The sequence below is a fragment of the Schistocerca piceifrons genome, chromosome 6, assembly GCF_021461385.2.
Source record: "Schistocerca piceifrons isolate TAMUIC-IGC-003096 chromosome 6, iqSchPice1.1, whole genome shotgun sequence".
NCBI classification, from domain to species: domain Eukaryota; kingdom Metazoa; phylum Arthropoda; class Insecta; order Orthoptera; family Acrididae; genus Schistocerca; species Schistocerca piceifrons.
Window position 1 is genome coordinate 261,782,262 of NC_060143.1, and position 13,222 is coordinate 261,795,483.

At 37.9% G+C, this 13,222-nt stretch overlaps 1 protein-coding gene across 10 annotated transcripts in view; it reads left to right on the plus strand.

Moving 5' to 3' along the window:
* The window catches only part of LOC124802891 (START domain-containing protein 10-like), a 137,881-nt gene that overhangs the window by 99,398 nt on the left and 25,261 nt on the right, over positions 1–13,222 (plus strand). For 9 of the 10 annotated variants that reach the window (XM_047263945.1, XM_047263943.1, XM_047263944.1 and 6 more), the window contains 2 exons: positions 5,561–5,685; positions 7,116–7,238. In XM_047263945.1, the coding sequence (XP_047119901.1) occupies positions 5,561–5,685; positions 7,116–7,238 (248 nt within the window). Of the gene's footprint in view, positions 1–5,560; positions 5,686–7,115; positions 7,239–7,520; positions 7,563–13,222 lie in introns of all 10 variants that reach the window. The other variant, XM_047263951.1, reaches the window with a different exon arrangement.

Below are 13,222 nucleotides of genomic sequence, written 5' to 3' on the forward strand. Positions count from 1 at the left end.
ACAGTGATAGACGATGCACATGCTGCACTTGACGTATTTTTATGACTACTTCCAACAATGCTGAATGTATAATAGTGACTTTTTGTGGCGAGTTAAGTGCAGCAGTACAGCATCATCTTGTGGGTAGGGGCAACATGTGCAATCTGAAAAGTGAAAACAGTAGGACTAGTTTGTTTTGTGACTACAATTTCTTTGTGAAAATGTAGTGTGTTTGACAGTGATAAACAGTGGGAATAGTGTGTTTTCTGACTATAGTTCCTTCATGAAGATACAGTGTGTTTAACTGAGAGTATTTTATTTAATTAAAATTTTGTTTTTGTGGAGGGTTACAGCCTCATTGTATTTTGAGACTGAAAACTTGGTCAAGGTAGGCTGTATTATTGCTTTATTATCTATGTGATTGGCCAATTTCAACCTTTGATCATTTTCAAGCACATATCTTAAGCTTCCAGCTTCATTTTACATTATATCATCTCCTGGCCACAAGTGCCAGCAATATACTATAATGTAATGCTGAAAATGCCCGAAGGTCAAAAATGGCCTATCCTAAATATCATAAAAAAGCAATATAGCCAACCAGGACAATGTTTTCATTCTTAATTAAAATTGCCTTAATATAAATCCCCCCCCCCCCCATGAACCATGGACCTTGCCATTGGTGGGGAGGCTTGCGTGCCTCAGTGATACAGATAGCCATACCATAGGTGCAACCACAGCGGAAGGGTACCTGTTGAGAGGCCAGACAAACATGTGGTTCCTGAAGAGGGGCAGCAGCCTTTTCAGTAGTTGCAAGGGCAACAGTGTGGATGATTGACTGATCTGGCCTTGTAACACTAACCAAAACGGCCTTGCTGAGTTGGTACTGCGAACGGCTGAAAGCAAGGGGAAACTACAGCCATAATTTTTCCTGATGGCATGCAGCTGTACTGTATGGTAAATGATGATGGCATCTTCTTGGGTAAAATATTCCGGAGGTAAAATAGGCCCCCATTCGGATCTCCGGGCGGGGACTACTCAAGAGGACGTCGTTACCAGGAAAAAAGAAAACTGGCGTTCTATGCATCGGAGCATGGAATGTCAGATCTCTTAATCGGGCAGGTGGGTTAGAAAATTTAAAAAGGGAACTGGATCAGTTAAAGCTAGATATAGTGGGAATTAGTGATGTTCAGTGGCAGGAGGAACAAGACTTTTGGTCAGATGAATACAGGGTTATAAATACAAAATCAAATGGGGATAATGCAGGAGTAGGTTTAATAATGAATAAAAAAAATAGGAGTGCGGGTAAGCTTACTTTCAGTGCTCTTCTTCTCAGTCCACCTTTATAAGACTTCTCATTTTGCCCTTCTATCATATACAAACTTTATATGACACAGTGATTAGCATTGTACTACCTTTGTTGTCCTACTCTTCCTGTCACCTCCTTGTTATAGCCTAATTGTCTCCCCTTGTCCTCAGAACAGGTGGGTCTGTCTTGTGCTGGCACGTGAGTGATCTTCCCCAGCCTACCCTTCTTTCCTTGTCGAAGGAAGAACTAATAGTTCCAAAAGCTAGGTTAGTTTTTCTACTTTTATATGTGTCTCTTGGCAGTATTAAGAATTTTTGTCTCTTGGTGTACATAATGGCTAGCCAGTCTGTCAAATATTTCTCTGCTCCCTGTGCCCCATACCCTTGCACACAACAATGAAGGAAAAGACAGATAGCTACTCGCTGTAAAGAAGACACGTTAATTTGCAGACTGGCACAATTAAGACACCTACGTAAAGCATTTGGCCACAGCCTTCATAAAGACTGTAGCCAAAAGCTGTGTGTAAGTGTCTTTTAATTGTGCCTGTCTGTAACTTAAAATGTCTTCCGTACGGTAAGCAATAGTCTGTCTTTTCCTACATTGTTGATACACGGACTTTTGCTTGTGTCTGCTAGCCTTCTATGGACACTGAATAATCAACAAAACTACTGCTACTAGTTTTATACATATGAGTACAAACCCTTGAAATCAATCATCTCCATGAGAAGGGGTATAAAAATAACACAGCCACAATCTTTATACAAAATTTTACAAAGAGTAGTATGTTAAAAAAAAAAATCATATTTGTAACTACTGATGACTGAGGCATATTTTGTACTTTATTTTATACTTGATTGGCAACCATGTAAGTGACACCATTGCTGTGGGAAATTCACATTTCTCATGCTGCTGTTGCACACAGCACGGCATGGCAAGATCAGCAATAGCAGCCTTTAGTTCATACTTTTTCAGTCTCTCAGCAAAGTGTAATGTGAACAAACTGAGGGTGTTCCAAATCTTATTGCAAGATCTCTGCAGTAAACCTGAAGAATTCTTCTGGTAATTTAATGAATATGTAGGCATTTGGTGAGCTATGTGGGATGATGAAGGAACATGATGACCCATTACTTTTTGACATCTACAGTACCTATAAATTGTCAGTTTTCCAAAATGTGATTTCTGGAAGATTATTATTACTCCATTGAAAATTTTACCATAAATCAGTTTTATGTTACTGAATGACTTACTTTATTTATCTCTCCTTACCACTGATGCCTAGAAATGATCCATTCAGTTCCTTGAATGTAACAGTCCACATGTTTTAGTTATGAATCCTGGCCTTGTAGTTGCCCATTGTTTCGTTCCATAAAATGGCTGTTTTTCCAATAAAGAGATTAGTCTTTCAAATCATGTCTAGGTTCATGATGATAAATCATGAAAAAAAGGGAAAGGCAAAGAAGAATGGAATGAATTGACTGAACTATGGACTGTTGTTGCCAGTAAGGTTTCTGTGCCATGCCTCAAAGAAGTGAAGGCACCAGCATTTACTAATTCACCCCCATGGCATGACAGCTGTCCACCACAGTGGGAGTACTCAGCAGTGCCACAGCTGCTGCCCTAAGCAGTGCCACAGATCATCTTGGGTAGATGTGCAAGCCATCATGTAATTTTTCATAACTATAGCAGTGTGCGTGGTGCCATTCAGATAGCAGCTGGACAAGTCTGAAATGAGCCTTCATTGTCTGAGACTGTGCACAAGCAGCAATTGTTTCACTACCCTCAGATCACAGGTGCTTGTAAACTGGAAAACACTTAATGCTGTGGCAGGGAAGTGTACTGTGATGTGATTAATAGTTGATTGTCCTTGAAAAGGAAAGATCAAGAAACAGCCCACCCTTCTCTGCTGTAACACAGTGGTTCAGCAAAATAGCCCACAGACTACAAATGCACAGCCAGGATCAAGAGCTTCAACTCAAGTCTTGGCTTAGTCTTTGTGGCTAAGTCACTGAGAATATATTGCAAAAAAAAAAAAAGGGGGGGGGGGGGAAGAAAAGAAATAACAAAGAGATTGAAGAACAGTAAGGATACTGAAAATTAGTAATTCTGTTTGCTACTGGTATAATTAGTGAAACCTTTTAGTTGTACAAGAAATTTTCTGTGTGTGTCATACTGTACAGCTTTTTTGTGTGTCGCTTATGGTTCCAAAATAGAACTGAATCTGGTATGAGCTGTCAATAATGTGGTCATGATCACTGTCAAATGTTACATAATTGACTTGAATCCTGTACCAGAGTATAATAAATCAAGTTAGCCATTAATTTGGAATCAGACTCTGTAACAAAGAAGCTTCTATTAAAATTTAGTAGGGCTGCACATGATCTTGGTTTGAGTAAAACATCTCTCTTTAAAATAAACTGTTCAGCTGTTAATGATCACCATCACCAGTCTGCTTTTTTCCTAGGCATCCAAAGATTTGATTGCTATACGCTATCTGATCAAAAGTATCCAGATACCTTTTAGCTGACAATAATGTGTGTGTGTCCACCCTTTGCCTTTCTCACAGCCTGAACTCTGCTGGGGACACTTTCAGCGAGTTGGTTGAATGTCTGTGGATGGGTGGCAGCCCATTCTTCCTCAAGAGCTGAAACCAGAGAAGGTAGTGATGTTGGACACTGGGGTCTGGAGTGAAGTCAATATTATAACTCATCCCAAACATGCTCCCTTAGGTTCAGGTCAGTACTCTGGCCAGACAAATCCATTTCAGGAATGTTATTTTGCCCCCAAACCATTACCTCACAGATGCTCTTTATGACAGGGTACATTGTCATGCTGATACAATCAGTCGTCATCTCTGAACTGTTCCTCTACTGTATGCAAAACACAATGCTATAAAAAGTGTTCATATCTTTCCATATTTAGCATTTTCTGTAGCACAATAGTGGTACCACGGCCTAACCAGAAGATACATTCCCATACTGTAGCACCACCTGCCCCATACTTCACTGTTGGCAGTACTCGTGATGACAGGTAACGTTCTCCAGACATTCACCAAACCCAAATATTTCCAACAGATTGCCACTGGATGCAGCATGATTAATCACTCCAAATCAGTCATTTCCTGTCATCCAGTGTCCAGTGGCATTGCTCTCTTCACAGTTTCAAGTGTCATTGCTCTCTTCACAGTTTCAAGTGTCATTTAACACTGATTACAGAAATGTGTAGTTTATGAAGAGCTGCTCGACCATTGTAGCTCTCTGTCCGAACAGGTCTCGGAAGGCACAACAATACCAACTGACCACAGCTGAAGACATAACTGGATGCAGGCACAAAGTGTCACGTGGCCAGCACACAGCTCTCCCAGTCATCGTCAGTTTTCATAACTGGCGCCACTACTCGTCAGTTAAGTAACTTGTCAATTGGCGTCACAAAGGATGAGTGCGTCCTCTAACCAACAGCGCTCAGCAGACGTGACTGGTCACCCATCCAAGTCCTAACCGAGCCCAACAGTGCTCGACTTCGGTGATCTGACGGGAACCGGTGTTACCCCTGCATCTAGGCTCTTGGCCAACCATTCTACCTGATTTGTTTTGACTCCCTATGTACAGTCATTATGCTAACTGGACAGCAGGTAGCACTTTGGAACTCAAAACTGATTCCTTCTGCTGATTTTTTCCCCCAGCTACTCTCCAAGATGCTCCGTGGTCTGTGTCCAACAGTACATGAGGTCTGCCTGGTCTTGGCTTAGCTGTGTTTGTTGTTTTGGTTGCACTTCACATTCACCAACAAATTACTTGTGCAGGTTTAGAGGGGTTGAAATGTCCCTGATGAATTTGTTACTCAGGTGACATCCAATGACAAATCAATGTTCGAAGTCACTGAGTGCTCTTGACTGACCCACTCTGCTGTTACTGCACCTCTACTGACAACACCCCACCTCCTTTTATGCTGGTGGGTTCATCTGTTGTGACACTAGTGGTCAATTCTGCATTACATAAAGTGTGTCCAGATACTTTTGATCAGATAGTGTACAAGATAGTGTGTGGTTGATGATTAAAACTGTAAAAAAATGTGTGTTTTGTTTTAATAGTGTTTTAGTAGGAAACAATTTGTAGCATTAAAGTGGTCTGTCACAGGCATGATATGAGTGCAAACAAAAGAAATAAACCTCTCAGATTTATTCATCATCATGTACACAAGTAGTTAAAGACATTGCATAATTTTTTCACCCTGTTATTAATTTAATTTGTTAAAAGTAACAGAGGATTGATGTTGTAGGTTTCTTAATCCGTCCATCACCTGAGGGTGCCGGCAGTATGCTAGGTTACGTTTCTCAGACTGATCCTCATGGTACACTTCCTCCGTGGCTAGTCAACAAGTGCACACAAATTCTGGCACCTAAAGTAAGTGATAGCTAGTATGAATTGTTTGAACTGAAACCATCCGTATGTTTGTGCTACTAAAAGTTAATGTTTTCACGTGACTGATTACTGCACTGAAAGCATTTCAGTATAGTTCTTTTCTTTCTCATTGTATTAAATTTTTCAATGTCTGTTTTGCCATAGATACATTATTTTGTAATGAAATTATCATCAGCCATGTGCTGTGCCAATTTTCAAACAGATTCAACATGCCATCAACTATGAATCATATTTGGGAAGCAAAGTAATGTTATAATAGTTAAATATTGATTTGCAACATCAGTTTCACAATTGAGGAATAATAGTCAGGCCTGTACCAGCTACACAATTGAAGATGGCATAAGGCCTTCATCACTGAAAATGCACTTGACAACTGTGTGAAGGTGCTTTCACCTTTTAATGGGAATGACTACAGCTGTATGAAACTTTATATGTAAAAATTAATACAAAGCTTGGAGACTTGATTGGGAAAGAGGGTATATGAATGCATGGGCATGAACAATACATACTCTCTCATTTTGAGCTCCATACATTTCATTACTTTTTTTAAACATACCATGTATACCCTTCCAGCATCATGTTACTGTCAAATGACCAATCTTGCATTATTCTATTGTTATAGAAAGCTTAATCTAAATTTTGAGGTTATTCTTTACTACTTATGCCTGGAATATTTAATTTCTAATGGATGAAATATGAAAACTTACTATCTATTACAAACTGAAAGTCTCTAAGCATTTAGATGGTGCCAAATTTTTTGTCACCTGCATCATCCCATCTGTTTCACACATTATTACTGCTCCATGCTAGTATTTATGTCATTCCATTCTTCCTGGTGAAGTACACATTAAAACTGCACTCAATGTTCTTTCATTATTTAATGTCTTTGTAAAGTTTGATGAACATCAATGTAGAATTATCAGACAGTGACTCCCAGTGATACAAACTTGGCTTTATTTTGCAAATTACTACTACTACTACTACTACTACTACTATCATCATCATCATCATCATCACAAAGATAGGAAACTATTCTAAAGTAAATTACTTTTATAAAGCATGATGTGAAACAGTTGAGTAATTATTAACATCTGTAAGTAACATAATTTTTGTAAAATGATGAATAAATGCCATGTATTAATTTTTCTGGAAAAATGCCTCAAACTAGAACACAGTACATAATTCAGAAAGGAAGATATTTAATTTGTGAAAGGTTAATATTTAGTGACCATCAGAAGATATCGTCTTAGGCTCAAAAATCAACCTGTTGGTAGAAATAAATCAAACTGACCACAGAATAATTATATGCTGATGTTCTATATATTCCAGTGTAATAACGAGAAAAATGTATTGCGAAATAAGATATAAAATATTATTCTGTTCATAAATATTCATTTCTTTCTAACCTGCAGATGGTTAAAAAATTATACAAAGCATCAAGAGCTTATGCTGACTGGAAGAAACTCAATAATCCAAATTTTAAACCATGGCATTTTCCAGAGCAGATTACAAGTCCAAGAATTTTAATTCAGGATGTAAGTAGATTTATAATTAATTTTTGTTCTGAAGTTACTGTTCACAGTAAAAAATAAAAACAAAAAATGTAACTAATTGTCATTGGTCAATAGTGACTTACAGTTTCGTTGTGGATGCAACATTTGAAACGCAGATAAAAAATGTACAAGCAACTTACCAACTCAACAACTGCAAAGTAGTGATCAGCTTCATGTCAGCATATTTAGTTAACTGTAGATTAATTTAAGCAAAAAAGTCTTCTTTTTATATACTTATTGTAATACACACCCTCTCTCTTCCAGTCGATGCCTCTACTTTGATGATAATTACTATTTAGTGATCAGGCAAGTAATACCACTGACTGTGAATATTACCAATTGTTGTTTTTTCTCATTTGCATTTCAAAAATTTTTCTTCATTGCTGCCTTTGTGATGCATTCTCCTGTGCTTCACCATTATTTCGTTCAATGTTGCCCAAGAAGGAAGAACTTGTGATTTCAAAAGCTATGTAGGGTATTTCACAGTTCTAGTGTTTAAAGAGGGAAATAATATTTCACATAGAAACTTATGTCTGGAAACAGTGCATTTCCATGTTAACAAGAAAAACACATCAGTGCAGGGTCTTAACCCATGCATTAATATTGTTATTTGTGTTGTTGATAAGTGCAAAATCATGTTGATTTAAGAATGCCATGCTCATTTCACAAATTGTGTCTGCATGGTAAGTTCTGCTGCACTTCGTTAAAACTTCCTTTTGTGTTGTGGATCTTTACTGCTGCACTCACAACCTAAATGACTGTAGGGGAGTATTTTGAACAATATGTCCCACGTATCACCACAAAATAAAGTGTACTAAGGGGTCAGTTGTGGAGACATTGGCAACTAAGTGTGTGGTTACTGAGACCTATCTACCTTCCTCCATACAGTGTAGCAGAATAGCCAAGGAAGTAAACTACAAATTGGACTGGTATTAAACAGAGAAAAATCATGTGATAATATCGTGCAAGCACTTAATGGGGATAGTCTACCATACAAGGGAGCTATGTATGAAACATAAGAATCGGACACCCTTCCCCACACTTTTTCTAATGCAAAAACTGACTGTATCCGGACATACTGGCAAGTTCCTATGTAAAAGTGAATCTACTGAATTCCCTCTACAACAACGTATGTAACTGTGAAACACCTTGCAGATCCACTGTAGTTTTTTGGGTGTGTTCGCTGATTTTACAGTGGACTTTGCACATGAGTATTGAGCTAGGATTCACCTCCCCCTCCTTCAACTTTTGCCATGTTTGCATTTGAAGTATAGTTTTTTTTATTTTTATGTAAAGCTTATTGGCAGTATGGAAATCAGTAGAACAGTGTGCAACCGTAAAAGAAGGGTGTGAATATAACTTGTAGATATTTTATTTGTATAAACATTGTCTTTACAGTGGTGGCACTAGTCATTATATTTTCTTTGATAAACATAGTGGTAAGGATATTTAGTTCCATTATGCAAAATAAGGGAAGTATATGCTATTGTGCAGGCTTTTCTAGCAATGTCCATTCCTATTGCATGATTCACTTGCAAACAAATAACATTATGCACCGTATCACAAACCTCTTTCATCATTTTCCTTGTAGTTGCTTGAACGTGTACTAGATCAGTTTTGTATTTACTAAAACAACCTGTGCTTCATGCAATACTTTAGACATTTAGTTTGTGTAAAAATTTCCATTTGGCAGTAATTACAGAGTTTTGACTTCTGCCATTTGTATTTTGTAATGTATCCAGTTCATTATTAAAATATGTTGTTACATCTGATACTTGATTCTACATAAGCAAATCTCCCAAACTATCTTAATGAATATACATCCTATTTCATAAGAATTTCCACTGAAAACTCCTAAAATTCCTTAGCAGTTTGAGATATCTTTTGAATTATTTTCTGCTAACTAATTTTAACTTCAAAGTTAGCTCTTCCTTCTAATAATAAAGCTAACCCTTAGTAACTAAATAGTTAGTTTGTCTACATCTGCATTTGCACAGCAAAGCATACCTTGTACTATAGCTAACCATTCCCTTTTGTGTTCCAGTTGCAAATGGAGTGAGGGAAAAATGACTTTCTGTGTGCTTATGTATGATCCCCGATTCCTGCTGTCTTGTCTTCGCGGTCCTTAGGCAAGTTATGTGTCGGGTGGCTGTAGAATCATTCTGCAGTCTGTTGCAAAGCCAGTTGTTTGAACTTTCTCAATAGTCTTCTGTGAAAAGATCATCATCTTCCCTCGAGGGATTCCCATTTGTGTTAACATAGCATTGCCATAATACTTGCATGTTGATTAAACCTGCTGGTAACTAATCTAGCAGCATGCGTCTGAATTTCGTCATTCTTCCTTTAATCCAATCTCAAGGCAATGGCGGATACACATATGCGCTGCTCCCCCTTGCAGGGCCGCCCGCATTGCCACCTGCGCCACCCCCGCCAGTCAGCCCGCACACTATTTGTTTGTTTGTTTCTTTCGTCAGTCGACTCGACTGAATCGAGTTATCGAGTAGATGTACTTTCCTGTGTATCATCCACGTCCATGTCGTCATATTTTATGTGTTTCCTGTCTGGCACACAGATAACTAACACATACCTACGAGAAAAGTTACGTCCATCCTAGTGATCTCGATACGTAATTCTGTCGGGCAGTTGTTCGAGAAAAGTCGCAAATATTCTACTGTTTTCTTGTACTGAGAACCTTTTATACGTAGTGTTATAAATATGGACTATTCACCAAATAGGAAGGTATTTTACAGAAATATTAGGACTGAAGAATGACTAAGTAAAAAGTCCTAGTTGTAACATGTGCAAGTGAGAAGATTAGTCAAGAGAGAGAGTGATCAGTTGATTGTGAAGTATTAATAATAGTAATTCACAGTAATTTCTCAGTAAAAATATTATTACAACATTTGTAATTATCCTAAAAACGCATTGTTACTATACAGGCCCTCTCGAATGCACTAGAAAGGAACAGAATTGACAATAAAAGTTCCTTACACATAAATTGCAGGATGATGTCGTCATTGAAAGTTGCCCTTATATTATACATTGTAAGGTACATATTGGCTTGTCGGTTCCACAGTAGGCATTTGTTCACACTCCATAAAAGTCGGATGTGAACATTCTGGCAGCGAATGTTCTCGAAACAACTGAGCCACATATGTAAAGGAAGCAGAGTCGCTGCCAGGTAGTCAATTTGAAAGCTGCAATTGTTGTGGTGTCTTGGAAGTGATAAAAATTGAGCAACTGCAATTATTAGCTATTACAACGGACTTCAGTAAGTGTTGCGTTTAGTGATATTAGAAATACGCAGAGTGTAACTGTGTGTGTTTTAGTGCTAAGTGTACTAGTGTTGCACTTTTCAGTGCTAATAAAGTGTTTATTCGAGAATAATTGGCATCTAATCTACCTACAACAAACAAAGTAATAAAATGTATCGTGACATAATAAGAAAAAGAAGAGTAGAAACATCTGAAGATTCCAGTCGCCATTCAGCTGCAAAAACACCACCAGATGTACAGGCAGAGCCCACCACTTTGTTGAAACTTCTACAACAAAGTTCATCGATTGATTCCTTTAATCCCATTGATATTGGCAGTTATTTGGATATATTATCATCAGGAAATATTAGTGATGATATAAAACACAAGCTTCTCACAGCTCCAAAGAAACCTGATAATGGTTATATCTTCCCTACTTTAGAGCACAACAAGAGGGGATGGATTGAATGCAGACAAGTGCACGATAGCCGGCCGGAGTGACTGTGTGGTTCTTGGCACTGCAGTCTGGAACCGAGCGAACGCTATGGTCACAGGTTCGAATCCTGCCTCGGGCATGGATGTGTGTGATGTGCTTAGGTTAGTTAGGTTTAATTAGTTCTAAGTTCTAGGCGACTGATGACCTCAGAAGTTAAGTCGCATAGGGCTCAGAGCCATTTGAACCATTTGAACCAAGTGCACGATAATCACTTTGAACAGTATCCATGGCTGGTGTTCTCACAAATTAAAAATGGACTTCTTTGCATTAATTGTTCAGTTTTTTGTGACTAATAAAGTGGTTGGAAGAAAGAAATCCATTATCATCAAGAAGCTTGAGACTGAACCACTAACAAAGTTTGCCAAACTTACTGGTAAAGATGGTGACCTTGACACCCACTCTCAGCTTGTGATAATTTTCGCCTTCTTTGTTGTCCTCGGTATCAACGTACTGTGTTGCTACACTGGCTCAATAACGGGTTGTGGATTCCAGCACTGACTACTGTAAATAATGTAGCCGGCAGGTGCACAGTTGCGTTTCGCAGTACTTTAATTTCACTGTCCACAACCCCCTAATAATACAGTTATATGTGGCCAGTGCACGATTGTTCTAACTTCCCATAAGCCTCATTAATAGTTAGCAGGCAAACATCCGCTTACTGCTACAATAGTTTACTGTTGAACATCTACGAGCAGTAGAAACATAACCACATAATTCCCAGCTCTTTCGGAATAATCAGATACATATGGAGCAGACACTGTCATTGCTTTAACACACGGCCTATTGGTGTAACACTTATTTCACAGCTAAGTTGATGCATTGTTGTTGCTCTACCAGCACAGGTTCCTCGTCTGAAACACGGCCATGGACTGACTGTCTCATGACCAAAAACCGGACCTTTATATATCATCACAATAATAGGCCCTGAAGCTACGCATTTTTCGATGTTTAATTTTCAGAAATTACTATTAAAACTTAACTCATTAAATTAACTGAATACATTGAAAATTGGTTCTTTTTAACAGTTTCTTCTACTGCAAGAGTTAGGCCAAATTATTTGTTTAAATCACGAAATTAACAAATATCATTGTGTAAATGATAATTTTGACAAAACTCATAATTACTTTGAAATTAATTAAGGGCTGACTTTGCTAACATGTTTTTGAATATAGCCAAATAGATACTTTAAGATTACCAGTATTTCATCTTCCAAATGTTTATGATTAGTTCAGAATTTATATTTGATTTACGTCAACAGTAGAATTTAAATTACAAAACAATTACTGATTTCACCCTATAACAAAAGATACTAACTAGGAATAGTCAAAATAAATTAGAAAATCAATTATATACGTAAAACTAAACACATAATTAGATCTGGTGTTATATTCTTTAAGACTAAGGGCCAACTTTTCTCTTTTGTGAAAATGCATATTCTATTCATGTATGTTAATGGTAATTAGTTAAAAGTGAAAAAACGAATTTTAAGGAGGCAGATGGCAAAACAAGGGGGGAAGTAAAAATTATCCCAGCTTGTTTCGTCACAAGCTCAAGTACCACATTGAAGCGTCAACAGATACAAAATTATTTTTGGTGACAAGAGACAATCGCGAACTTGAGGTTGTAAATCAATTGTCAATACAGGGAATGGAAAGTATTAGGGAAAACAGAGACCCCAGAGAATTGCAACTAAAACATCACCTTGAGACCACTAAAGCGAATGCCAGTTACATAAGTAAAACAATGTGTAACAAACTTACTCCATGCTGTGAAACAGTGATGTTATCAAGAATACTGGAGGAAATCGAAGATTCTCATTATTACAGCATTGTCTTCAATGAGACTACAGACGTAGCGTACATCGCCCAACTGAGTTTATCTGCAAGGTATGTTGATGATGACGGCAAATTACACGAAAGATTTTTGAGTTTTGTTGACATCCATAAAGACAATGATTGTAGTGGAAACATTGACGATGAACCTCAAGAGAGTCAAGATGAAGAATTTAGTGATACTGATGAAGTATTAGCTACTACGATTGTAAGGAGAATGGAAAGCCTTTCTCTGCCACTGGAGAACTGTGTGGGTATAGGCTGTGATGGTTGCTCAGTTAATATGTCAGAACTGAAAGGAGCTGTGGCTACAATAAAAAAGAAAGCTATCAATGTCGAAGTAGCACAGTGTCAAAGTCATCAGCTCAACCTCGCTGTCTCTCG